Source organism: Mycosarcoma maydis, chromosome 14 (assembly GCF_000328475.2).
Source record: "Mycosarcoma maydis chromosome 14, whole genome shotgun sequence".
Lineage (NCBI taxonomy): Eukaryota > Fungi > Basidiomycota > Ustilaginomycetes > Ustilaginales > Mycosarcoma > Mycosarcoma maydis.
Genome location: NC_026491.1, coordinates 337,431 through 364,808, shown reverse-complemented (window position 1 = coordinate 364,808; position 27,378 = coordinate 337,431). Strand labels below are relative to the sequence as shown.

At 53.4% G+C, this 27,378-nt stretch overlaps 6 protein-coding genes across 6 annotated transcripts; 5 read left to right on the top strand and 1 right to left on the bottom strand.

Moving 5' to 3' along the window:
• Window positions 1–7,303: 7,303 nt before the first annotated feature.
• Window positions 7,304–11,578, top strand: UMAG_04407 (uncharacterized protein; the record flags this gene model as incomplete). Its single annotated transcript, XM_011392802.1, has 1 exon — window positions 7,304–11,578. The coding sequence occupies one exon, from the start codon at window positions 7,304–7,306 to the stop codon at window positions 11,576–11,578; it is 4,275 nt and encodes a 1,424-aa protein (XP_011391104.1).
• A 179-nt stretch (window positions 11,579–11,757) lies between these two features.
• On the bottom strand, window positions 11,758–12,753 carry UMAG_04406 (putative diphthamide methyltransferase; the record flags this gene model as incomplete). The annotated part of the gene is made up of 1 exon (XM_011392801.1): window positions 11,758–12,753. The coding sequence occupies one exon, from the start codon at window positions 12,751–12,753 to the stop codon at window positions 11,758–11,760; it is 996 nt and encodes a 331-aa protein (XP_011391103.1).
• A 427-nt stretch (window positions 12,754–13,180) lies between these two features.
• Window positions 13,181–16,366, top strand: UMAG_04405 (alpha-glucosidase II precursor; the record flags this gene model as incomplete). The annotated part of the gene is made up of 1 exon (XM_011392800.1): window positions 13,181–16,366. The coding sequence occupies one exon, from the start codon at window positions 13,181–13,183 to the stop codon at window positions 16,364–16,366; it is 3,186 nt and encodes a 1,061-aa protein (XP_011391102.1).
• A 381-nt stretch (window positions 16,367–16,747) lies between these two features.
• On the top strand, window positions 16,748–18,807 carry UMAG_04404 (uncharacterized protein; the record flags this gene model as incomplete). The annotated part of the gene is made up of 2 exons (XM_011392799.1): window positions 16,748–17,301; window positions 17,382–18,807. 2 exons carry the CDS (start codon window positions 16,748–16,750, stop codon window positions 18,805–18,807), a joined length of 1,980 nt encoding a protein of 659 aa, XP_011391101.1.
• Window positions 18,808–20,327: 1,520 nt separating this feature from the next.
• Window positions 20,328–24,617, top strand: UMAG_12265 (uncharacterized protein; the record flags this gene model as incomplete). The annotated part of the gene is made up of 1 exon (XM_011392912.1): window positions 20,328–24,617. One exon carries the CDS (start codon window positions 20,328–20,330, stop codon window positions 24,615–24,617), a length of 4,290 nt encoding a protein of 1,429 aa, XP_011391214.1.
• Window positions 24,618–25,140: 523 nt separating this feature from the next.
• Window positions 25,141–27,351, top strand: UMAG_04402 (tRNA modification protein MTO1; the record flags this gene model as incomplete). The annotated part of the gene is made up of 2 exons (XM_011392798.1): window positions 25,141–27,165; window positions 27,244–27,351. 2 exons carry the CDS (start codon window positions 25,141–25,143, stop codon window positions 27,349–27,351), a joined length of 2,133 nt encoding a protein of 710 aa, XP_011391100.1.
• Window positions 27,352–27,378: the final 27 nt, after the last annotated feature.

The following is a 27,378-nucleotide window of genomic DNA, read 5'->3' as shown; positions in this document are numbered from 1 at the left end:
CCCAGTACTGGCCATTCGCCTTCAGTCACGGGCTGAAGCTTCGAAACATGTCGGCCACCAGCACGGATTCTTCCAAGACACCTCATGAAGGAATGCATGGCAAACGCCAGGATCTTCAAGGCCTCCGGGTCTTTGGGTGTAAAGCATGGGCACGCGTACCTGACGAACTCCGCAAATCCCTGGATCCCAAGTCTGTTGAATGCATACACCTGGGACATGTTAGCAATAACCACCCTTACATATACAGACTCATGGACGTAGAAACCGGCCAGATCTTCACAAGTCGGCACGTCATCTTCCGGGAGAACGAGCGGATTCGGCGAAAATCTGAAGCCCCCTTCGAGGAACTTTCAGATGATGAAACTGGAACCACGGGAAACAATCTCCCGAGGCCAGGATTACCGGCCCCGGTCCGCTCATCGCTGAACATCCCAAGGACTTCCCCACCGTCCGAAGAACCCAGTCAACCAGTGGGAGCCACCAACTACCCTCATCTCGCCTCAATAGAGGAAGCGCAATTAGCAGATACTACCGAGAGCGGTGATTCACTGGAGAGTCCAACTCAACAACTTGTTCCTTCAGCAGAATCCACAGATGACGAATTCCATGAACCGATCAACCTTATTCCCTCAAGAAGGCGACCCTCAGACATCCGAGGCCGGGACTCCCCATCGCGGCATCAAGAAATAGATGACGAGTCCGATGACTCTCTCGCTCTTCTCCCGACTCCTCACCAAACAGTGGGAGGAGATACACAGGCAGTGGGAGATACAAGAACAGTGGGAGACAAAAACAACGCAAACGAGAGCACGGGTGACGAGTCACGTTACACACCTTAGGGCAAGGCCCCACAGACTTGGCGATTACGCCCGGCACGTGACAACAAACCTTTCAAAGCCACCGGCCACCCTGAAACAAGCTCGCATGCGCGCCGACTGGCCCCTATGGGAAGGTGCCATCCAGGCAGAACTCAAAAGTCATGAATCCAACAAGACTTGGACCCTCGTAGACCACCCACAAAACAAAGCCACCAATGTGGTCAGCTGCAAATGGGTATTCGCCATCAAGAAAAAGGCCGATGGATCTCTCGACAAATACAAGGCACGACTAGTCGCACGAGGCTTCACACAGCGATACGGATACGACTACGACGAAACCTTCTCTCCAGTAGTAAAGGCCACCACGTTACGCATCCTCATCGGCCTCGCCGCAGGCATTCGACTGGAAGATTGTTCATTGGGACGCAGTCACTGCTTTCTTAAACGGACGCCTATCGGCAGAAGTATACATGACGATGCCTCCCGGTCACGAAGTACCCGGGAAGGTCTGCTTCCTGAACAAAGCCATCTACGGTCTCAAGCAAGCCGGCCGCGAATGGTACCTCTTCGCTACGAAGGTACTCGAACAGCTCGGATTCACGAAACTGCAAGAAGACCACTGCCTCTTTCATTCCAAGAAGGCCGGACGACAGATCTTACTTGCATTATACGTCGATGACCTCGTCGCTGCGTCACCAAAAGCATCGGAACTCGCCTGGCTCCACACCGAAATCCAAACTCATTTTAAAAATCACAGATCAGGGCGATTTATCTTCTGTGCTCAACGTCAGCGTGTCGAAATCTACCAATTCCACTTCCCTAGGCCAACCTGGTTACATCCAAAAGATCCTCGATCGTTTCCAGATGCTCGAAGCGAAACCCGCCTTCACACCATTACCCGCCACTGGCATTGCTCATCCCGAAAACCCCGAGCACTGCTCCGTCGCGGACAAGGAACTCTTCCAACAGCTCGTAGGCTCTGTCAACTACCTGGCTTGCTACACTCGACCAGATGTGGCATACGCGGTACAAGCTCTCAGCCGCTATTTAGCTCAACCGACGATCCACGCACTCTCTGCTGGAAAACACCTTCTCCGTTACCTCAAGACTACGCAGGACTATCGCCTCCGGTTCCCCAAACTAGCGAGTGGGAGGAATCTGACCCTAGAGGTCTTCACGGACGCTGATTTTGCAAACCAGAAGGCGATTTACTCTCCCATCAAAGAGTTAACCACCAAAAACAAGATCGTCATACCGGTCGACACAACAAACACCCCTCGCAAAAGCGTCACAGGAATGATCTTCCTAATGAACGGTTCCCCAATCAGCTGGCTATCCAAACAACAACCTATCATCGCAACCTCAACACAAATGGCTGAATATATCGCGGCCGCGGAAGGCGCGATAGAAGCGTTGTGGATCAGAAGCCTGTTTCATTCCCTTCAACTTCGAGGAAAAGAAGCAATACCTCACTACATTGACAACCAGGCAGCGATCCAGCTATGCAAGAACCCGGTACTTCACAAGGCTACAAAGCACATCGACATCATCTACCACAAGATACGCGAATTGGCCGCCGTCGGTGTTATCAACATCGAATATACCGAGTCAGGGGAGCAACGAGCGGATGAGCTCACAAAGACGCTCAACCGTCAGCAGATCGAAAAGTTCTGCAAGGAGATTGGCCTGAAAGACAGGTCCAACGAGAATATCCTCTCAATAAACTCCATGACGGAAACATCTGCCTTTCACAACCTTCAATTCGCCCTCGCTGAACGCGTGCGAAAACTAGGCAGATCGATACAACAGAAAGCCTGTTGGCCGCAGCTTTCGACCTGATGGGTTTGGATCATCCAAAGAAGGTCCCATCAAGGTTCAAGGACTTGCAAAAGGACTGGAAACCCAACTGACACAGTGGTATCCACAAAAGTCACCATGCACATTTCCTGATTCTCCCTCCACTGGAGGATAACGAGAACGAATACATGATGTATTCAGGGAACAAAACCTCACGCGTCGCCAAAAAACGAGCTGTGAAAGTTCCCAAATCACGAGCATCACGTAGGTTTCCCAGGACCATGGAGCAGTCAAGTAGTCAACGAAAGCTCACCGAACGAAGCTTCAACGAGGGCCCACCTAGAGGAAAGATTCGCTGGAAAGAGCCGCAGCGCACCTCAAATGCCCCAGACACTTACACTTCGATCCGTAAGAGGACACGGCGCACACACCTTCCAAACTTGGACGGAAAGTTTTACGCCGCACACATCAAGACAGAGAGCAACATGGCGCGATCCCCACCGAGTGGGAGCGTCAGTGTCTCTGCGATTCATGATTTGGGCACTCAAACACCATTCGAGTGGGAGTGTTAGAATATCTACGATTGGCGTTTAGTCTGATCGCCCACAATCATGCAATCCCTTGCAGTAACCTAACTCGGTATACAACGAGTGACCCGGAGCGGGAACGACGTATGGTGTCTCAGTACGCGCGCTATACGCGCGCGACACGCACTCAGTACACCAGCGGTACGTCCGCGGTACGCGTGCGATACACTCGCAGTACGCGCGCCATACGCGCGCGACACGCACTCAGTACACCAGCGGTACGTCCGCGGTACGCGTGCGATACACTCGCAGTACGCGCGCCATACGCGCGCGACACGCACTCAGTACACCAGCGGTACGTCCGCGGTACGCGTGCGATACACTCGCAGTACGCGCGCCATACGCGCGCGACACGCGCTCAATGCACCCGCAGTACGACCGCGGTACGCGCGCAAGTATAGTAACTCGCCAGAGTTCTCCCACTTCACAACATAGCGCCGGTAGCAAGAAGCCCAGAGTAGATTCACACAAGTCGCTGGACGACTGTGGGAACACGCCGTTGGCTACAGACTCGTACCAAGTGGAAGAACCTGAGGGAGAACAGACTCATGCATCTGGCCAGTTGTGGCCACAGCTAGTCAGTTGTATGAGGAGCTGACGTATAGGGAGAAGCTCATGTAGGATACTCCAGTCGACTCATGTACATAAATACAGAGGGAACGCTCACACTTTGTAGTTAGTCCCTCGTCCAATTCACACTATCCAAATACATCCCAAACCATTCTCGACCCTACTCAGTCCCAACTCGCCTCTCTAAGGAAAGGGAGACTTCGATCATCCAGCGCCCGCTAAGGATTCACCGAGAATATCGAATACAAGGAAACCGCCAGCAGGAGTAGGAGGAAGAGGAAGAGGTAGCATCTCCTGTGGCTGCAGTCTCATGTCTCTGAAGGCGACTCCGAGTCTGAAAATGGCAGTGATGCTGTTTTGGCATCAACAACAACACCATCTCCACCTCCCATGCAAACCTTCGTCATTGATCTCGATGTTGACCCTCTCAGCGCCATCGGTGATCACGACAAAGAACCCTTTGGATTTTTTGAAACACTTCCGCACCACGGCCCTTCTCGTACAAGGAAACAATCGACCAAGGAACCACCCCGGCAACCACCCCCTATCAATCAAGAATCAACCGGTCCCAGCATACAGCTCAATACGCCACAGTTGTTGTCGATGCAATCATGAATATAATAAATTAATCTAAGCCAACAAGCGAGTGAGCAAGTGAGATGGACGAGTGAGTAAAGGGTCAGCAGCCAAACGAGCGAGTGAGACCAAGGAGTGAGAGAGACCAGCGAGCGAGATCGACGAGTGAGATTGACGAGTGAAAGAGACCAATGAGTGAGCGAGACCAACGAGTGAGACCACTCGTGATTTATGTACATGGGCTTCTACCTATACGTCGGCTCTTCATACGACTGACTAGCCGTGGCCACAACTGGTCAGATGCATGAGTCTGTTCTCTTTCAGGTTCTACCTCTTAGTACGAGTATGTGGCCAATGGTGTATTCCGCTATGGCATGAGTCATGAGAACAGCAGAACCCTCCCGCCAGTGTAGCTAGCGGATGAACTTCGTACAAGCTTCGATCGAACACTCATGACCGGAAACCGCGGATAAGATTCCCCATGCAGCGGCACCTACTTGTTTCCGTCCGGTGGTCACTCATGTGTTCCGGTTGGGTGAATGAAGTGTGATTGTGGACGATCGGACTGAACGCCAATCGTGAATCGCAGATGTTCTGACAGTTCGCACTTTCGAGCTATCGTCACACCGTCTTGAGCGCAGGAGTCTGCCACTTATGATCGAAACTCAGGGGAAAGTGTGCAGGCTGACAGATGACGTCTTCTCGTCCGCGACAGGCGCGTTTGTCTCCGCTGTAGTCGCAGGTCATGCTTGCCAAGGGTCTACTCACGGCCGGGAAAGCGGCGACCAATCACGTATGCAGACCCATGCAACGTTCATAAGTTGCGCGTGCAGGACAGTCTTCCACACCACATCGGGCGCAGTCGAGGACACCTGAAGTGCCTTGCCGAATGCCTAGAAGTTTGATGCAGACCGCAGCCCACTGTCCATCAACACCAGACAGCAGCAGCGAGAAGGCCATAAACATGCTTGCGAAACGGCGCTGAGACGAAGAGAAGAGAGATGGCGAAAGCCGACTGGTGAGGTTGGACTTCCATCGATGTTGACGGTTGAGGCGGTAAGGGGCGTGCTGAGGCCTTTAACAGCGACGTAGCGACGTAAAAGATCCCAAGTCCGCATTAAAGCATCTCGTCTTGCAACTGTTATAAAGCGTGACTAAGGGGATGGAGAACGGAGGGATGGAACAACTGAAGTTGAGGCGGAGCACCCGTAAAGCGAAGGTTGCAACGTGCAAGACATCGACGTCAGCGCCGTCACCGATCACATGGGTGACAACGCCAGGCTTGCGGGCCTGTACAGTAGGAAGAGCTTAGTCAAAACATTCACTGAAGACACTATGGATCTAGTTGACTTGGCTATTTCCAAAGTTAATGGCACACGAGGATTTGTATCTGTCGCACGAGGCGTTTGAAGCCAGTGGCGAAGAAAGCAATATGGGGACAAGTAACAGAGCGGCGCCACTCACCTACGCGCTGGTCAAAGGTCGGTCAGAGGGCCACAGTAGAAGGCGTTGATCATAGCGACAGTCATGAGTGAGAGGTCCGGCCGATGTCGATTTGCGGACAGAGGGCGGTCGAGGATATGCGGAAACTGTCGCGAAATTGATGACGGCTGCTGGGAATTGGTCAAGCTCTGATATCAATACATACAAGCTCGGGATGGTCTGGGGAGGGCATGCAACCACCTTGACTGATGAAGGAGAATAGAGCTTTAGGAAAGAGTTATGATGGAATGATCACGGCCAGGTGGTTGCTAGTCGCAGGCGAGGCCTGCGAGTAGAGTGCTGAAGGGCTGCCGTCGCGAAGACCAGCAAAGCTACGATTGTACGCTTTGTACGAATTGGACATGCGATTATCGCCGAATAATAAGCGAGAGCACTTGTAGATATGTGTTAACGATGGAGGGCTAAGCGCTCGGGAAGAGGGCCAACAGTTTCTATACGCCTGTCTAGAGGTGGCAGGGCGCGGTGCATGGGCTGGCTTAAGGTTGCAGGCCTAACGGCAGGGGTTGCGTGTCGCAGTGTGGGTGCTGCGGTTTCAGGTTGGGTTCTGACTGGTTCGAATACGTCGATTTTCAGCCGAAGGCGCAGACGTGTGTGGTTGACAGCAATCACGAATATAATATATTTCTACACTGTCGAACACACGCTCGAGTGACGAAGACTGATAGTGATTGTCGCTTGGATGAGGAAGGAGCAGGAATAATCCACTTTATCCATCATCACACTTACCCTTTGGTGTCATCTGTTTTCGGCAATGTGTGAACTAAATCGTGAATACACATTCAGTTCCACCATGCTTGTGCCCCTGTCCAAGCTGTGTGCGCGCTTTTGCAAACTGGCAGTTGCGCTGCACGACCCCACAGGCACAGGATCTGAGTTCCGTATGAAAACGTTCAACGCTTGTGTCGTCATGTCACGCCGGTGACATTCACAAAGACTGTATGTTTTTGCACTCGTTCTCCAAAGTCACGAGTGGTAATCACGAATGCACTGCATCGTCGTCGTGTGAAAATCGGACTTGGAACCGCCATCTGCAGTTCTGTTGATTGGGAGGAAGGCTGTTAGCATCGTATCTCAAACGATGTGCGCCTTTGATGGGTTCAAATGCTGTTCGTGGTTGTTGTAGTCTGACATAACACTTTGTATCGTGTCCGTGGTCACGTGTGTCACATGAAACGTTGAACATGCGTGATGTCACGTCGGGACTCGGAAATCACAAATAAGATTCGTGATTTACGAGGTTGCTGGGAGTGTCCAAAACCTCCACGTTTCAGCGGTGGCTTGTGGTCCAAACGGCACTCCATCAGCACACTGCGACCGTCCTTCTGATCACCATCCCTGTCTTCGTGAACCACACCGACGTAAATGTGCTGGGACCCACAAACTTAAAAAGTGTGATGGCTCACACGGTGCAGCCTGGCTACTGAACCAAACAGACAAGCTGTTCTCGAAGACATGCGCCCAACGCTCTTTCGGCCGTTTGTCCTGCTCGCGTTAGCTCATCTCATCAAGCCTTCCTACACGCTTTTGGACTCGGGAGCTTCTGCAAATGTAGGGGAAGCATCTGCTGACAGTGTTCCTACGAGGAAGGACCGTGTCTTGTCCAAAGATTTTCCAGCAGGTTCGCTCCTCGTGACAGACTCAGAACACTCGAGCAACCGCCCTGGATGTAGGAGGTCGACCAACTTTTTTGAGCAGGTGTGCAGCATTCCTTCTGGCGGCTCGAAAGATACAGACAGTAGGATATCATCAAAATTGCTCGCGCCGCTTGTAGCGGCTGACCTACTCATCTGCGACCTTCCAGAGGTCGAACCCTTGATGCAAACAGAATCCAACCTTCAAGCATCTCAAAAGCTGCCAAAGGCTGCTTATGCCATTTCTGGAACAGTAGTGGTGCAAGAATCAGATGCTAAGGAGCGCTTAGATGCCAAAAACCTTGCAGAACTAACCGATTCCTCCTGCTTCACTTGCGAAAATGCCGTGTCAGAGAACGCCATCACCGACCCTTCTGGCGGCCAACCAGACACTTCATATCCTGGGCCGGATGATGTGGGATTCTGGAGACAGAGGGACGGACTACACGAATGGCATCCAGCATTAGAGTCGGTCACCAAAGAAATCCGAACTACGCGGGATACGGACTCAAACGTCTTTCAAAGCTCGAATCAGGCCGGTAGTCGCGTACCACACCATCAGGACACTTCTCGTTTAAGCGAATACGATGCCTGGTCAGCCGAACAAGAGCAAGGTGCATTTCTCAGTTTCAACGAGTGGAAGGAGCGACATGCCAACGACCCATCTGCTCAGCTCCGAAGGGCAAAAACACACAATGCACGCGCAGATGCTTCGGATCACACCGCACAGGTGCGATCGCCTTCGACCGATCCAAGCGTACCTATACAGCAGTCTGAAATCGATTACCAAGCTGCGCATATGGTTGCTGACCGAGATGGTCATCAAGGCTCGACTGCACAGACCACACGCCGCCAGCGCGATGACTACACATCAACATCTCCGTCCGCGACTAAGACCTCGGCGCCGTTGCAGACCGGAGCTACGGAAACCACGGCAACCGATGCACCACCCAGGAGAAGCATTCTAGACGAGGCACAGGAATCTTCTGCACATAAAGTGGGCTTTAGCGTGGCTGCACATGCCACGAGCTCGCAGTTGTTGAAGCTCAAGCACCGATGGAATTTCGCCTCATTGGACTGCGCCGCAGTCGTGCATAGGACAAATCCAGAAGCAAAATTTGCGAGCTCGATTTTGAGCGAAAAGAAAGATCGCTACATGCTTTCTCCTTGTCCGCAACCGGGTGGCAAGCTCAAAGGCGGCAGCCAGTTTGTTATTGTCGAGCTTTGCGAGAAGATCAAGATTGATACCATCGTACTTGCCAACTACGAATTCTTCAGCAACATGTTCAAGAAGTTCACAGTCACAGCGGCTTCACAGCTGACTGGAATGGAGAACGACTGGACACAGCTTGGCGTCTTTAGAGCGCGCAACGTTCGCGGACAGCAAGTCTTTCGCATACCTTCTGCACCACGATCAGAGGACTTTTTCCGTTACGTTCGCATCGACTTTCTCGAGCATTTCGGCAGCGAATTCTACTGTCCCGTAAGCCTACTTCGTGTATATGGAATAACCGAGATTGAGGCAATCAAGATGGAATTCGAACGGCACAGTGCCGAGCTGAATCTCGCTCCAGAGGTCGGCGAGGCGGAAGAGGATACAGTTGGTGACGTGCAACGACCTTCGCTCACATCAGCAGACGCACCAAACGCCGAAGTGCCGGTGGCACGAGATCTCCACCCCAGTATAGACTCGGCCGGTTTTACATCCCAGGATGAAGACATTTGGCGAAAGCACGAGCAAGCCTTTCAACGTAAGCATCAAAACCGAACGGTAATCCGCGAAGCGGCCGAGCTCGACATTGGTGTTACATTTGTAGCTCAAATCGACAACGCATCCTCACAGAATTCATCAGCACCAGTTCAATCAGGACAGGCAGGTACGCCCGCGACTACCCACACCGTTCCAGGCGATGATCTCGGGTCGAATCTTGCCGATGCAGCACACTGTGCTCTCGAGAATGATCCGAATTTCTTGGCGCGAACCAATAACATATGCATTCGTCCTCGAGGGCAGACAAAGCCGTTTTACCACGTCTCACGGTTCCGCACTGATGCCAGGTACACCACCAGTGCACTGGATTCGGGATCGGCCGCAAAGTTAGATCGGCCTTCAGTCGATTCGCCTACCAAGTCTCGCCCTGTACCTGCAGCCACAAATGGTGCAGAGTCCGATCTCGATCGAGGCCGGCGCGCAACCTTGCAAAGGCCCAGCGGGAGCTTGCCAAGCCAGCAGGCTAGTCAGGGCAGCGAGTCAGTCTATCGAGCTATCCACAGGCGTCTCAACGCTCTCGAGTCCAACGCGACTTTGAGTCACAGCTACATCGAACACAGCGGGCAGATGCTGCGCGAAGTCTTCGCTCGCATGGAACGCCGTCAGGAAACGCGCTTGTCAAACATGCTGAGAGCCTTGAATGCCAGCAACTGGCAACAGATCGAGTCGCTTAAAAGAAGACAACACGTGGATCTGCAGCGCGCAATCTTTGAATTCGATGTACACCGACAACAAGCCGATAACGAGCGCCGAGCACTGCTTCGTGAAGTACAGATCCTTGCAGAAGAGGTTCTTCTCGAGAAAAGGCTTTCCATCGCGCAGCTGGTCATGCTGCTCGTTGTATTCATCTTCGTTGGCATGACGAGAGGATCGAGGCCCGTTCCACTTCTGCACGCTGGTTTCAACAAGATCGGGCGCGGCTCTAAGCGGAGTGAAGCACACATCGACGCCACGACTGTCGTCTCAGGGTCTCCAAGCAAAGCGACTCATCGTGTCGAACCAAGTTTTGATGCTAGACGACAAAAAGTCTCTCCCTTGAGGGAAAGCAAGCTGAGTCAGGCTCGAAAGGAATCACGTCCCGAGTGTAGCAACAAATCCGCTTCAGGATCACACCTTGCAAGATGTAACGTAGAAGATGCGAAGCTGGCAAGTCGCTTTTCTCTGTACGAGGCTCCAGGAATACCACGAATTGTCGCAAGCCCGAAAGTGGGCTCACAAAATTATCCACGCAAAAGCGGTAAGACTTTGCTCGCCACCTTTGCTGGTCGTGCCGCTCCACGGGGAGAAAAAATGATTGGCATGCATTCGCATCCACGCCCCACAGGTCACCTGATGATGATTCTGGAGACCTTGGACGCTTTAGATCGAGCAGCATATCGTCGACGGTTGTCAAGGACATCAACACGCCGAAAGTTGGATGTGCCTCGTTATGCACTTCGCAGCAACACACTCAATCTTCCTGCAGCTCCACATGGAACAGACCTCAATTTGATGCCATCGTCAGCCATGGCCCGACGCGCCGCACGTCCTAATCGATCTACTGCGACACACAAGCCGGAGCTAGATTTTGTACATGGTCGACGTCATGGTACACCTGGTCGAGACAAGTGGACTGGGTCGTTGAGGCTCGACGATACAGCTGGCATGTCTTCCGACTGGACAGAGCGCTCCGAAAATGGCGAAGTTTCCGAGAATGCACCGAATACGTCGGAGGACGAGGATAAAGCGATCCGCGCAGCGAGGTCAGACCTGATTAATTTGGAGCCCGTGGAGAACGTGAGGGCTATGATGGCTTTGGATAGGACGGAAGGCAAACAAGACATTCAAGAGCCCAGCGATCGCTCCTCGGTAATCCCAGCGAGCGAACTTGCATCTACTGGCTCAGCTCCACCGCCAGATCCTGCAGATTGGCCCGTTGGTCACTCCCAGCTTGACAAGCATATTGCTGCAACAGAATTGCCCAGAATTGCGAGAGCAGATGGCCATTTGTCGAGCTCAGATTCGGAATCTGAGGGAGGGGCATGGCATAGAGTATTGCCTAGACGTACTGGAAATAGCAACAGTCTTCGCAGAGCCAGGCAGGCAACGATCGATGACAAGACGCAAAGAATGGATGGCGAAGCAAGGGTCAATACCAAGACAGAAGCGTCGGAACGCAGGGGAAGTTCACGTCCCTCTTCAGCTCACGGAACTGGGTTTAGGTCACAAAATCCTGCTTTGAGTCGGCTGTTCAGAACGGGCACACCTGAGCACTGGGGTCCAGAATCGTCACAGAACCAGCGCAGCGGTACACCGGACACAATTCGGGATGTGCGGCTCGCTTGACAAGTCGCTGCCGTAATGACATGTGAAGTCATCTGATCAATCAAAATGCGGCACCGAGACGACCTGATTCGTGTACATGCTTGTCCGTGATATTTGTGTGCATATAGTAGTGCAACCAATCAGTGCGTCAGTGATGAACCTTTCCCCATGAAATGAAGATCGAGGGCAGGCGGCCTGCATCATTCCTTGCAACCGTAGACGTCGTTGGCGACCTGAACGAATTTGCTTCCTGGGCAAGCATAGTTGGCGGCGTAATCGCGCTCCAAAGGATGGAGACGCTTGCCCACAATAACTAGACTGTGAAGCGGTTCTCCGAAGACATTTTTGGCACGGGCTTCTGCTCTCGCAGCACGTCGCTTGTCGAGTTCAGCTTCGCTAGCCATCTCGTCTGCGTCGTCTTCTGCTCCTTCTGCTTGAGCTTGCTCTGGACTTGGGTTTGCCATGTCCAAGAGCTCTGATAATGTTCCCGAGACGATGCGTTCGTCTTCTGAGCCCATTCTGCAAAGAGCGATGGCAAGTGTGCGATTAGGGTCAAGGTAATCGACTTTGTGTGAATTCGCAGCCGAGATGAGTTGTGAGATGAGTTGAGGGATAAGCATGTAGCGGGGATCTTGATAGCGGAGGATGCCTCTGCTCATGTCCTGTGCACTCTGTTCGCGGACTTTGATGTCGGACAAGGCGAGGGTGTGAAGGCCAATGTGGAGATTTTCACCGATGCGTTCAAGCCAGCTATCTGGCTTCCAGTCCTCTGTCCAGAAAGGAACACTGACGGTCTGGCCGAAGTTGTATCCAGCCAAGCCGCTCGAGCCGATGGCGGTCATGATGCTGGCATTGTGAATGATCTTGACTGGAATGGGCGGAGAGCTTTGCTTTGCTCGCAGGATGAGGTCAGTATGCGTGGTCGCTGAGAGGGGATCGCCAACGACGAGGAAGGATACATTGCAAGTGGCAGCACCTTCGAGGATCGATTCAGCTTCGAGCTCAACGGTCTCGCGGTGCGCTAGAATGACAGGTTTCTGGTAGAGTGCCTCGAGACGTTCCTTGAAGCCCGTGACCATGAGAATGCTGGTGTAACTTTCAAGATAGATGCGCTCGGACGATTTGACAGCATGGAATCCCTTGAGAGTGATGTCGTTCTCATCGGCAAGGCCGAGGCCGATGACGTAGAGGACCATATCGGAATATTCGACCTGCGATGGTGGTAGCCTGAGTTGGATGGAGCCCAGCAGCAAGGTCGAGGAATCACTTGAGCCAACAGGGTCCAACCAACTAACCAACCAATCAAGCTAACTTATCCACGAACGTTGAAATTTGATTGCATTCACTTGTGACTGATTCGTGATTCACGATTGACGATTTCTTCCAGTTTGTTTTTCCTTTCTAAATCTGAAATTTTCAGCTTTGATGGCCGAAATCCGATTTGAGTCACTAGTCGGAGCGTAAGCCGTGCGAGAGGAGACTCACGACCAGTTCCACCAACAGCACGGACCCTCAGATCAGTAAGACTTGTGAATTCTTGTACGCGGCTTGTTCCATTTGGCACTCGATCACCGTTTGAACCGCTTTGCCAGAGTCAGTGTAGATCTCAGCATATACGTCAATATGATCAGCAAGCATCGCTGGTCATGCACTTTGCTTTGTAGCTGCCTCTTGGTTGTTGGCGCTTTGTTCGCTCGACCTGCCGAGGCAGTACGAGAACACGACTTCAAAAAGTGCCGTGATTCGTCCTTCTGTCGCAGGATTCGAAGACAGTCAGAGTACGTCGAGCAATGGCAGCACGACCATAAAGAATCTTTCACATCGCCCTACTACATTCCATCTCCCGCACCGAACTTTGTGCACAGCAACGCTAGCATCAGCTTTCCCTTGTCATCTGCACTTCATCCTGATATCCAATTCGAGCTCTCTCTCACCTTTTTCAGAGATGGCACTGCTCGTGTTCGCGCAGATCAAGTAGGTCAGAGATACGGCGACTGGAAACGCTACGACGAAGCTGCAGTATGGGCCATCGAACAGCTCCCTGAGCTGGCTTCAGCACCTTCTGACACCCGCATCCAGACTACCACGGACGGCTTCCAGGTTGACTTCGGACCGCAGCTCTCTCGCTCGGTCAAACTCAATTACTCGCCGCTCAAGATCGAAATACTCCGGGATGGAGAGACGCAGGTCATTCTCAATGACCGTGGCCTCATGCACATGGAGCATTATCGTAAGAAACCAGAGCCTTTCCCCACGGTCAAGCAAGAAGATCAGGAAGTGTCACAGCTCGTCTTCCAACGCAACAAAAGAGCTATCCTCGGCTCTTCCTCTGCATCTCGCTTCAGTGAATCGCTCGTCTCGCAATGGGCTGGCTTCGAGCAGGAGGATCAAGGCGAATGGGAAGAGACGTGGGCTTCTCGTCGTGATAGCAAGCCTAAGGGCCCAGAAGCTTTGGCCTTAGACATGACCTTCCCCGGATATTCGCACCTCTTTGGTCTTCCCGAGCATGCTTCTCCTCTTTCCTTGCGCTCAACAAGGGCTCCTGTTGGGCTCGATGCGGCTCAAGACGAGAAAGATCGCTTCGACGAGCCATATCGACTCATGAACACCGACGTTTTCGAGTACGATTACAATTCTCCCATGAGCCTCTACGGTAGCGTTCCTGTTTTGCACGCCCAGAGCAAAGACCGCGCCGTCAGCGTCTTCTGGCTCAATGGTGCAGAAACCTGGATTGATCTGCACAAGTCCAAGTCGTCGAACTCCAAGTCATCCAGCGTTGACTCGTACTCACACTTCTTCTCCGAGTCAGGTATTCTTGACCTATTCATCTTCACTTCTGCTGATGCCCAGACCAACATGGCCCACTTCACCAGGATGGTCGGTCGCACCGTTTTGCCGCAATACTTTGCCATTGGCTATCACCAGTGTCGATGGAACTACCTCACTGACTCGGACGTCAAGGACGTGAGTCAACGATTCGACGATGAAGACATTCCCATGGATGTCATGTGGCTCGATATCGAGTACAGCAAGGATCACATGTACGGCGTCTGGGATGAAAAGGCATTCAAGGATCCCGAAGCCATGGTCAAGGCGCTCGACGACAAAGGACGCAAGCTCGTCATCATCATCGATCCCCACCTGAAGCGCACTCGAGACTACTGGCTCTACGCTGAAGCTCAGGACAAAAAGTTGCTTGTCAAGGACTCGGACCGCGACGGCGAGTTCGAAGGCTGGTGCTGGAGCGGCAGTGCCAGCTGGCTCGACATGTTTGAGCCTGCCAGTTGGCAGTGGTGGGCTGATCAGTTCAGCCTCGTGGGCAACAAGCTTGCTGGCAAAATACGTGCCAATGCCCGCAACGTGTTCGTCTGGAACGACATGAATGAGCCAGCCATCTTCAATGGTCCTGAGGTCACTTCGCCCAAGGATGTCATCCACGCCGGCGGTTGGGAGCATAGAGATCTGCACAACATCAACGGCGTGCTTTTCCACAATCAAACCGCACGCGGGCTTCGCGATCGAGAGCTTTTGGTGCCCGCCTCGTTGGGAGGCGGCAAACCGCGTCGACCCTTTGTCCTTTCCCGCGCCTGGTGGGTGGGAACCCAAAAGTACGGCGCCATCTGGACGGGTGACAATCTGGGGACATGGGAGCACCTCGCAGTCAGCGTGCCCATGATTCTGGCCAACAATATCGGCGGCATGAGCTTTTGTGGTGCTGATATAGGTGGTTTCTTTGGCAACCCGACTCCGGACATGCTTGTGCGCTGGTACCAGGCGGGCATCTTTGAACCCTTCTTCCGAGCGCACGCTCATATCGACACCAAGAGAAGAGAGCCCTACCTTCTGGAGGAACCGCTTCGAAGTGCCGTTAGGGACCTCATCAAGCTGCGGTACCAGATGCTTCCTATGTGGTACACGGCCTTCAAAGACAACGCAGTAACAGGTATGCCTGTGTTGCGACCTCAATTCTTGATGTTCCCCAACGATCCTGAGGGTTTCGACATCGACACGCAATATTATATCGGCGACTCGGGCTTGTTGGTGCGTCCTGCGGTAGACAAAGACGTTGACTCGGTCCAAGTGTATTTGGCCGAAGACCGACCGTACTACAACTATTTCACGCACCAAATCTACCAAGGCTCTGAACGCGGCCGCAGTGTGACGGTGCCGGCGCCGTTGACCGAGCAGCTGCCGTTGCTCCACCGTGGTGGATCGATCCTTCCGTTGCGAGAGCGCGCCAGACGCGCTGCCGAGTTGGGCCGTTCGGATCCCTTCACGCTGGTCATTGCCCTGGACAAGCAAGAGCGTACAGGGAAGAGCGGCTCGAAAGACGTTCTTGCCGAGGGAAGCTTGTATCTGGATGATGGCCAGACATATGACTTTGAGGAGGGTCAATTTGTATGGCGTCGCTTCGAGTGGACTCGAAACAGTGCAACAGGCATGCATTCGTTGCGAAGCATGGATGAGGCTAGCGTCAAGATGGCCGATACTCACTTGGTGCTGGGAGACAGCAAACAGTTGCTTCCTTACCAAGAGAAGAATGCTTTCGCCGAATCGATCAAAAGCGTTCGCGTGTCGAAGCTCGTCGTACTGGGCTTGGATCGCGAACCAAAAGCTGTTCGAATCGACGGCAATCGCGTCAGTGGCCCAACCCAGACTACTGCGATCGAGTGGGATTGGAAGAGTGGCTCAAGCTCGTCGAGTAAGGGCGCTGCCTTCGGTTTGGGTTCGAGCACAGCATCTGAGCTGATCATCAAAGATCCAGCTGTTGCCATTATTTCGGACTGGACCATCGAGTTCGAGTTCTGATACATTTATTCACACCACCTTCAGATCTATCATTGCGAAATCGGATAGCGCATCTTCTGTCAGATCGGTATCAAACAAAAGACACCACAGCCTTCCAATGAGAATGATTGTGCAGCTCAACTGGCCGATTGTGTTGGGCCCTCCGTCGAGGTAGATTTGTGACTATCATAAACTCGCATCCCACCGAAGTTTTGCGTGTTTCGTCGAGATTCGCGTAGCGCGTCTCGCGTTAATGAGCCAGTGAGTGTGGAGGTGTTGGAGATGCATGAAGCAAACTGAAAGTGCAGCAAAACAGGATTTTGAGGAATTCAGCTGTGAGGACTGCCACAAATCCTTCTGCCCTCCAACATCCAAAGCCGATTCTCGATAACGACACGCTAGATGGCTTTGCTGGCTTCGTCAGATGCTTGCAATCCTCAATGCCAGGCTGGACCTTCGCGGCCAATGATGAGCGCGTCAAGAGCACTCTGCATTCCCCATGCATGCTTTTTAGAGCAGTCCGAGGGCGTTGCGTGGTTCGGTAGCCAAGACGAGACCGTGCCAAGGGCACAGAGCTACCCACCCGACAGAAACGCATCAAAGACACTCTCTGATAGCTATGCAGAGACTCTGTGGCTTGGAGAGCACCACACGGGACTTGCCCACTTTCTCCGTTGCATTGACCGTTTGAAATCGTCGCACGGGCTGGACGACATTCTCCTGGGGCTATGTGAGCTCATTCGTTCCAGCAACACCATATCGCAACGTCATCAAGCCCTAGCTCGCGACCTGCAATCTTCTTCCGAAAGCTTGACCGACAGCACCACATTGTGCCAGTTGACCGAATGCGAGATGACGCTCGCTAAGCGGGTTTTTGACGCAGCAGTCTCCGGGATCAGTGCAACAGAAGTAGGCATCCTACGTGATCGCTGGGTGTCGTCCATGCAAAGTCGAGAGTAAGTACGAACGGAAGATGCTCGAAGGTGTTCTTAGCTGTCGGGTTGACTGAGATCTAACCTTTCTGGCTGCTCAACAGAATTCAACTGCAAATTTTGATCACCATGTGCCTTTTGCACATTGCCTCACAGGACCCCAGAGCCTTGGAAACGGCACGCAGTCGCATAATCGGCTCAGGTCCCACCAACATGCCAAGCTTCGAAACAATGACATTTCGCGACGGGGATCGCGAACAGCCGCAAAAACGGTCGCGCAAACTCGAAAAAGCCAAAAGATGGAGAGGTACACGGCCGAGTTCAGATTCCAGCGATGTATTTGCATGGAACCAAAAAGTACGCAGGCTTGCGACCGACTCGTCACACGACGATGGCGATTCTGGAGAATGCGAGGTCCTTGAGACTGAAGGTGTAGAGGTACTAGCAGTGGACCACCTCAGCAAGAGGCTCGAAGCGCTGGTTGATATACTTTGTCTCAGACAGGTTGCTGCAGGCATCGGTTCCGAGATTGGCGACATGCTCTCGGACATTTGCACTGAGAGCATGCCGAGTGACATGAACAGTCGTGTTAAAACGAAGGCGAGAGGGGTGCTGTTCGGTTCCTCGGTTCGTAAATTGGTCGAGGACGACGATATGGACGATGCTCAATGGCTATGCTCGAGCGTAGTGGAGCCGCATTTTGAGGCTAGCCTGCCTCGACAATGCTCGCTGTTCAGGAGCAAGTGCTTTGTTTCACTCCAGTCACGTACGCCAGCACGACCTAGTAAGGGCGTGCGCCCAGAATCGTTAGGCTCGCCGCCGATGCAAGTTGCCAAGAGGAACGCAAGCGTAATAGCAGCAGGAGCGTCCAGTTTGTCTGTTGGAGGCGCAGGGCTGTCAGATGTGCTAGAAAAGGAGCAGGCAGGGAGAAGAGTCAAGCGAAACATCTTGGCGGAGCGATCGAGTGTGTTGGGACGTGGACGAGAGGTCAACATGGGACGAAGGTTATCGCGCAGCGTCAGTGCAACATTGGGGCCTAGTCACGAGGCACGAGCGGCTACAGGCGTATTTTTGCGGAGCAGCACAAATGGTGGCTATACGCAGCCTCACAAAATGGCTGCTTCCAAGCCTCTGAATGCGCAACTGTCATCGCAAAGGATGGACAAAGGAGGCGACATGAACGATATGCGATCGCTCGGCTTGACTGCGATGGCTTCTTTCTCTGCTTCAGCTTCCAGTGGCACATCTTCGGCTACGAATGACTCGAAACGGTTGCTCGTCATGTCGACACCGCAGAGAGAGTCAAACAGCAAGACGCTCAAGCTGAGTCATCTGTCTCAAGTCGACAGGCCGAGGCTTGTGTTTCCAAGTAGCAGCCTAGTTATGGAATCGCCTACGCAGAATACCTCACATTTGGTTGAACAGCGATCACGGACGGCTGAGCGTTGCGCTTCTTTTGCGGGGCGCAGCAGCTTCGCACTGAACCGATCTCCTTCTCCTTTAGCGATGGATTCTGATGCAGATGAATAAAGCCAGGACAGAACGCACAAGCTTGACTCATGACTGTCGGCGATACCTTTTTTTCCCCTCTCTCTCTCTCTTTCTCTCTCTCTCTCTCTCTCTCTCTCTCTCTCTCTCTCTCTCTCTCTCTCTCTCTCTCTCTCTCTCTCTGTGAGTAGGAAAAAACGGATAAGTTAGCAGTTACTCGTGACTGTAGGTTACTAGCCACGATGCTCGTGATGCTACTGTTAATCTTGGTAATCACGAATCGTGAATGTTGTCGCGTGTTGAGCGACAGAATTTCCGAGCCTAGGGCACGTGATTGAAAATTGAACGCGTCAACGCGAGTTGATTTTCTTCCAGTCAACGGAGATGATGACCTTGTCACACACAAGAAACCTTTACCGAGCTCGAGATTGCGAATGACGATTGATCCTGTAACAGGCCCGTGAGTACTGCGCCGAGGTACGATCGCAAAACTCACGGGAAGCAAAGTGAAGGTCTGCTGGCAACCCAATCACGAATGTGATCTTAGAGAGGGGCACCGATTGAAACGTCAAGGGCGGCTTTGTTTGGTAGCTTGATTTCCCACGCTTGACGATCGTGAATCACGAAGCAGAAAAGCTATCGTGGTCGGACGGGATGCTCTGATGAGACAGCCATGAGTGTCCCGCGTGAAAAGTTGGCCTACATTATCATGAAGAGCGAGACTCTCACAGTCGGAGAATCAACGAGAGCCGTCGTCATATGCCGCCTTTCAGAGGCTGTGTTTTGCGGAAATTTTTTTGTGGATTCTGCTGCCTAGTCATCTCTGGTACACCTTGCTTGACAGGGCGCGATGAACAAGAAGTGTTGCTGTGTTGGCTGCAAGCGTAGGCCCCGCACCGAGCAGCACGCGCACGAGGTGACAAAGCGCTTGCAAGATGTGAACGAGTGGCGCAGGGATGCATCGTGGTGCAGCAGCTGACTGGCTGACTCACTGACTCACTCACGACTGATTCATTCGTGATTGATTGTCTGGAAGACTCACGACTGTGATTCGTGATAGATGAGTGGGAAACACGAAAAATCACGAATAACTCAAGTTAACTTAATCAATTGTGAATAAGTTAGGTTAAATCGTGAATGGTCACGGGTATCGTGTATAGATGTTGAACAGCTTGGCGCATCGTGCACAAAATGCTCCTGTTGCCGCTTGTCACTCTGTGCCAGCTTCGAAAACAAGCAAGAACCAGCCGTCTGACTGGTAAATGCTTGTTGCTTGCCGTCGCTTGCCGTTGCTTGCCGTTGCTTTGCCCTGTGCTCTTGCTGATCCTACGCCCTCATCCTTCCAACCATACAAGTCTCTGCTTGATCAACTTTCTTCATCACCTCTTGTCCATCTTGGCCAACTTCTAACTTTCCTAGCCCTTAGAAAAGGCAAGATTCACGCCGACGCCAACGCTTCATATCGTCGCTGTCATCCCTCAGTCCGAAACCTCTTACATTTCGTTCCTATCGTTCCTATCGTTCCTATCGTTCCTATCGTTCCTATCGTCCCTGTCGTCGCCATGAGCGACCTTAACTCGAGTGCCGTCAGTTCCAGCGCTCACACTTCCTCAACCCCGCCTTCCTCTACAGCTGCCATCCTCGGCGCAAGCACAAACGGGTGGTCGCCTCTAAGAACTGCAAAGCGTGACACTACTGTATCATACTCTCAAATCTCTCCCGAACACAACACCGAGGAGCATCCATCCCTTCATAGCCCTAAGAAACAGACACAGAACTTCAAGTCGCTTCGCAATCATGGTCTTGTTTCCAACAGCATTTTCAAACAAATCGATGGTGGCAGCCAACCACCTTCGCTCTCCAACTCTCCCCTCGGCTCTCCTTCGCGCAAACATCTCCCATCACCTTCCTTTGGTCTCGGCATTGGTATTTCCAACTCACCCAAGGCTGTCCAGCAGAGTCTCAAGCCTCAAGCCTCTCCTCTTGTCAGTGAGGATGCAGAGAACAGCAACCCCTTCAACCTGTATGCCTCCATCCCCGACGTCAAAGGCTCACAGCGAAAGATCCCGCGTAAAAGCCTGGGAAGGCTCCACGAGTCAAACTACGTCAGTAATTCCGTCTTCCGCCAGCAAAACACCAACGTAGACGACGTCTCCTCCCCTCCTCTCACTCCATCTCGCGCAGCAGCTCAACACTCCTCCCCATCCAGTCCGGCCTCTGCCGCCTCCAAGGGCCTGCTCGTTTCCAACAGACTTCACGGTCCACGCTTTATGAACCACTCGCCACAATCCTCTCATCCTGACTCCGCATCTAGGCACGACGGGTCTAGCCCTCTTCGCAGAGAGCGAAGGAAGACAGTCACGTTTGATGAGATTCTCGATGTGCAGGAATTTGACAAGGAGAGCAGCTTCGACGCTGATAGTCTTCACGACACAGAAGAGCACCACCATCCTCCCCAAGATGCCGACTGTTGGACACACGGTAACGCCTCTATATCCGCTCACACGCCACTGCGACAGCTTCACGTCGTTAACGCTGATGATGAGCAGACCACCTCAGATGACCCCGCCGACGTGTTTTCAGCCGAATCCGAACCCGATCTCTCCCACGACAGTCGCGAGACCTCCTCCATCGAGGGTCCGCCAAGTCCAGCTCCTGGCGATGATAGCCTTCAGCTTCACGATCTATCGGTCGAACACGAAGCAGCCGATGCTACGACATGCTCCAGCGAGTCTGGCTTTGCACCTGAAAGAGAGAACAGCTTCGCCCACCTCTCTGCTGCTGATCGCGTCGACAGCATGGTGGACGAGCTCCTTCGCGACAATATCCTCAATAGCCCCAGCGCCCGTACTCAGCAGATCCAGCCGAGCGACCAAGAACTTTCCGAGCCTTTTCGAACTCATGTTGAGACCATTGCAAGCCCTCCGCGCCTTGATCATCAAGCAGCGTTGCCCCAGCTTCCCGCTTGGACTCCCATCAGCCTCGATGTTGATGTGCTCTCCTCTTCTCCGGCCGATTTTGGTCGCAGCCTCACTCAGCCAGATATGACTCAAGCTTCAGCGCCAATCCCACCTCCCACTGCTCGTAACGGTTCTGTCCGTGGCCGACCCCACATTTCGCGTGATGCCATCCTTCAACGCGTCGCTAAGGAAAAGCTCAACCAGGAGCAAGCAAAGTCCGAGCAAGAGGCGTCCAGTGGTAGCACCCAGCTTGCATCGACACACGAGACGGCCACACACGACTCGCCAGCTGTCAAACGGAGCACTATCCAGCAAAGACGCATGCCACGCGGCAGCGAGCCTGGCCCTATCACGAACGCAGCTCAAGAAGGGTCCATGTCGCACGTCAAGAGTGTACCTGCAGCACGCCCAAGTGCCCCGCTTGGTTTGATGCCTGCAGAATCTGTGGCCACAGAGACAAAGCCTATCCTGCCTCCGAGCCCCGTCAAGGAATTCGACCAACTCGCAAGCCCCCTTGACCTGCTGGGCACGGAGCTCAAGGCGACAGCAGACCTCGATAAGCCCGTGTCTCGGGACACAATGGCAAGCGCAAACTCCTCCGAGCTGCCCATCATGGACACGCTTGATACACAGATCAACCAACGGCTCTTCTCAGACCTGCTCCGCGAACCCGCAGATCAAGTACAACTCCTCAGCCCTGCTCCTCCAGCAATGCATTTGACCCCTGCTCAGCAAGCTGATCAGATCATTGCTCGACGCCGCAGCAAGAATGGCAAAGCCCGTCGCAAAAGAAGCATGAGCACCAGCGACGCACGAGCTACCTTCACCGCTGCTGCCTCTGACACTACCGATGCTGACGCTGCTAGCACCTCGACTTTCACTGAGTCAAGCAGCGAATGCCACGACGAGCCGGTCGAGCTCCCTACCCGTCAAAGCATCAGTGCTGACCTTGCCAAGAGCAAGGCCATGCTCGACGTCAGCCTGCAACGCGCTGTTGATGGTGGTTTCCAGATACATATGGAGAAGGAGTTGAAGCGTATTTACGAGAAGGGTGACTTCAACTACAAGGTCAATGACCGTGGTGCTTTCAAAGGCATTGACGACAAAGTCACACATTCAACAGCTGCGGGCGACGTCGACAGTGGAAAAGCCTGGAAGAAGTTGCGCAGACCCAGTGACATCAACGTGTATAAAAAGGAGATGCGCGAGTTCCGCGAAGGCTCCAATGCCCGCAAGGCTGCGGGTAAGGTCTTTGTCATGGTCGACTCGTTCACACCTACCGACCTTCCTGTGCCTTCGCGACCCACGTCGTTCCACTGCATCCTCGACAATGGCCTTCACATGGTCAAAACCGCTACCGTGCCACTCCGAGCCGGACGCGGTGCAACCAGCAACATCGGCCAAGAATTCGAGCTGATCCAGCACAAGAACCTCGAATTTAGTTTGACCCTGGTAGTGCAACGTGATGCTCACCTCATGGAGCCTCAGCGCTCTCCTTCTCCGACACGCCGCGAGCATGGCAGCCCGACCCTGAAAGGCCTAAGTCGATTCTTCGGCAGCCCGAAGAAGCAAGCCGCCAAGCGAGAGCAGCAAGAGCGTGAAGCAGCCGCGGAGCTCGCAGCGCAGGCGTCCCGAGCTGAGCCTATGCTTGCCTACATCAACCGCGAGGGTGCCTTCGGTCGTACCGGCGTCATCTTTGAACGAGTGGCCAGCCAATGCTATGCACGATGCATGGTGCTCGATCTTCCTGTTCACGGCGTTTCAAATCCTACCGGAAGCATCTCAGGACCTTCAAGCATCGCATCGCGCTCGCACGTCTCGATGCTGTCGCAGGACTTCCGCCAGAACCTCAACAAGGTTCGCGGAACACTTCGTCTCAAGCTCTTCTTCCTGCCTCCGTTACCCAGCATCCCTCGCGATGGCCTCCCGGAGAATCTGGGCGAGTGCATTCGTGGAATGCAGAATGCTGCTTGGCATAGGTCTGAACCTTGGCAGACGGGTACTCTGACGCAGTTGGGCGGCGATTGTGCCAGCTGGCGTCGTCGACCCGTGCAGGCGCAGGGGCAGTACATGATCTGCTTCAACGCTGTGACGAAAAAGCCCACCGTCAAAATTGACCTTTCCAAGGCTGTCTGCATCGAAGAGCTGGGCAACCACGTCAACACAGGATCCATGATATTCCCTTCGGGAGCTAGCCAGGCTCTTGGCAGGTCCAGGACCATGGCGTCGTATGCCACAACGGCAACGCTAGCAGATCAAGAGGATGCAGACGCCAACTATCACGTAGACCGATCTTTCCGTATCACGTTTGCTGATGGAGAGCGCATCACGTTTTTTTCTGACACGGAAGCTGACAAGTCGCAATGGGTCAAGGTGATTTCAGATATCATTGGTAGCGAGGTGCCACCCAATCCACTGTGGGCTCAGGCACTACTCGAGGGCATTGGCTCTCAGTCGATGGGGAGCATCAACAACGGCGCGCGTAAGCCCAGTCAACAGATGCTGCAGTCGCGCAAGGCCGTTCCCACGGTCCTGGAAGAAGGCCCCACAACTCCACCATCAGCACTGACACCAGTAGCCACCACTTGCACACCCGGAACTCGATCCGAAGTTCCTGTTCTCGACCATGCGAGTCGCATTTCGAATCACGCGACCACAACACAGAGCAGCACGCCATCGCGACTGCCCATCAGAGCGTCTCAAAACGTGGCATCTTTGGCTCCCACTTCCGAGCGAGGCTCTGTACGCGGCTCACCTGTGGCTCCCAGGCCTGCGTCAATGATTCGTACGCCCGTTCACGATGGTTCGAATCGCGCTGCTTTCGATCGCCTCAAGCGTGCTGGCCATGCGCGTGCGCAGACTGAAGATCTTACCCCGCTCCGACGTCGTTGAAATGGCCGAAGCGGGCGTAATTCAATCACGAATGTTGCTTCATTTCATCGCTCTGGATCTGTTTTTGTTTTCTCTTTGTTGCTTCTTTGCATGACGCCCACCCTTGTTCTTGTTCCCATTCCAGTCCGCTTCTCGATTTTGCCTCGTACTTCTGATAACTAGCTTCCCTTTGCGTGTGTTTCTGTAGCAAAGGGAAGGATTTTGAACAATGCTGCGTTCTGTCATTTAGCTGTTGTCTACCACGTAAACGTGTGAATTTTGTGGTGATTGGATGAGACGGTGTTTGAAAATTTACTTGGAAAAAGTGGCTACAAAATCTTTCGCGAAAGTTGGCGAGACGAAGAGGCGGCGTTTCGCTTTCTTCCAAGGGTCCAACGCTCTAAATTTGTCTTGGCATGGCAGCAAGTTTTCCAGAACCCACAACTTGTCACTCTTCTCTCACATTGATCGTCACAGTATCGTTTAGCTCGTTAGCTCGTTGCTGCTGCATAGACTGGCAATCACAAGCTGTGCTCATCGCAAGATGCTAGGGGGAGGAGTCGGCTTTGCAGCTTCTGCAGCGCATGGCACCCGCCAGGCTACACGGCATTCAAGGCGGCAATTTGCTACGGCGTCGCCAGCTTTACCACTCGCAGGTCCTAGTCGATCGGACCTGCACTTTGACGTCGTTATCGTTGGTGCTGGTCACGCAGGATGCGAGGCGGCTGCAGGTTCGGCGCGCACAGGAGCACGCACGCTGCTTGTGACGACGAACAAACACAGCATAGGGGAGCTCAGCTGCAATCCGAGCCTGGGTGGTGTTGGCAAGGGCACGCTGGTGCGCGAGGTCGATGCACTCGGCGGACTTTGTGGTATCATTGGCGACCGAGCAGGAATACAATTTCGCATGCTCAACAAGTCGAAAGGTCCCGCCGTGCATGGACCCAGGGCACAAATCGACCGATCACTCTACCGACAACATATGCAGGAAGCATTGCGGCAATATCCGAACCTGACCATATCTGAAGCCAAAGTGCACGGTTTGCAGTTGGATTGGTCCAATAGAGCTAGCTCTCATCACGGAAATCAAGGAGAAGGTGAAAAAGCCAAGGCAGTAGTTCGCGGCATCGTAACCACCAATGGAGACAGTATCAGCTGTAGTCAAGTCATTCTTGCTACCGGCACTTTCCTCTCGGCCGACATCCATCTGGGGCTTGAGTCGAGATCAGCCGGACGCATGCTTCCCTTGCCTTCGATCAATGACGACCCTGCATCTGACGGACTGAGCCAAAGTTTGGCTCGAGCAGGGTTTAAGCTTGGAAGGCTCAAGACAGGTACGCCTGCGAGGATTGCTGCCTCTTCGGTCCGCCTCGGCAGTCCTTGGCAGATCGGCAGCAAAGTCGATCCCCGACTAGAGGTGATTCACGGTGACGCTGCACCAGCAGCCTTTTCCTTCCTCCACGATGCGCCCGACATCGCTCCTGCTCGTCAAGTCGAGTGTTGGGGTACGCACACGACGCCATTGACGCACGAGATCGTGCGGCAGAATCTTGACAAGTCGATACACATCAAAGAAACCGTCAGAGGGCCGCGTTACTGCCCTTCGATCGAGTCCAAGGTGATTCGGTTCAAGGAAAAACAGGCACATCCGGTTTGGCTCGAGCCGGAAGGTTTACCCGGGACAAACGATGGATCAGTTCTGTACCCGAACGGCTTGTCGTGCACACTTCCGAGCGAGCAGCAGGTAGAATTGCTGCGCAGCATTCCGGGTCTCGAATGCGCCGAGATGATACGCGCGGGCTATGGCGTCGAGTACGACCACGTTGATCCGCGAGAGCTGCGCCACAGCCTCGAGACGAAACGAATCGAGGGTCTGTGGCTGGCTGGCCAGATCAACGGTACGACAGGGTACGAAGAAGCTGCAGCTCAAGGCTGCGTTGCCGGTCTCAATGCCGGTCTCAAGGTTAATGGCCTCGATCCGCTTTCTATCGGAAGATCAGGAGGATACATTGGAACGATGATCGACGACCTTGTCATGCAAGGTGTAGAAGAGCCGTATCGGATGTTTAGTTCTCGCAGCGAGTACAGGATGACCTTGCGTGCTGATAACGCAGACAAGCGCCTCACACCGCTCTTGCGGGCAGCTTACTCGGCAGCGGTAGGCGAGCAGCGATGGCAACGTTTTTGCGCGACACAAGCTGACATGGACCAGGCGCTTGCACTGCTCAAGGCGAATCGAATGAGTCCGCATGGCTGGATGAAGCATGGCTTTCATTGCTCGGGTGATTCGCACGAACGAAGCGGGCTAGATATGCTCAAGCAGCCACGGCTGGGCATCCGCGATCTCATTCCGGTAATTCCTGCGCTCGCAAACCTCGGCACTATGGTGATGGATAGAGTAGAGATAGAGGCCAAATACATGCCCCACCTAGAGCGTCAAGCTCAAGAGATCGAAGCGTTCAACAAAGAGACGCAGCTGCGCTTTCCTGAAGGATTCAACTTTGGTTCGGTGCCTGGACTCAACTCGCAGCTACGTGAGAAGCTGGAGCTTCTGCGCCCTACATCGTTGGTAAGTAGATTTTGGCTGCTGAAAACCACGTCTCGATGGACAACTAACACGATTCGATCTTCTTATTGACTGATGCAGGCTGCGCTGAAATCGATACCCGGATGTACACCATCCAATTACGCTACACTCTGGCGCTACGCTGTGCAGCTGGAAGATAGTGAGCGGTCACCCCGGACTAGCATGTAGTCCTTTCGCCGCCCACGTACAGAAATC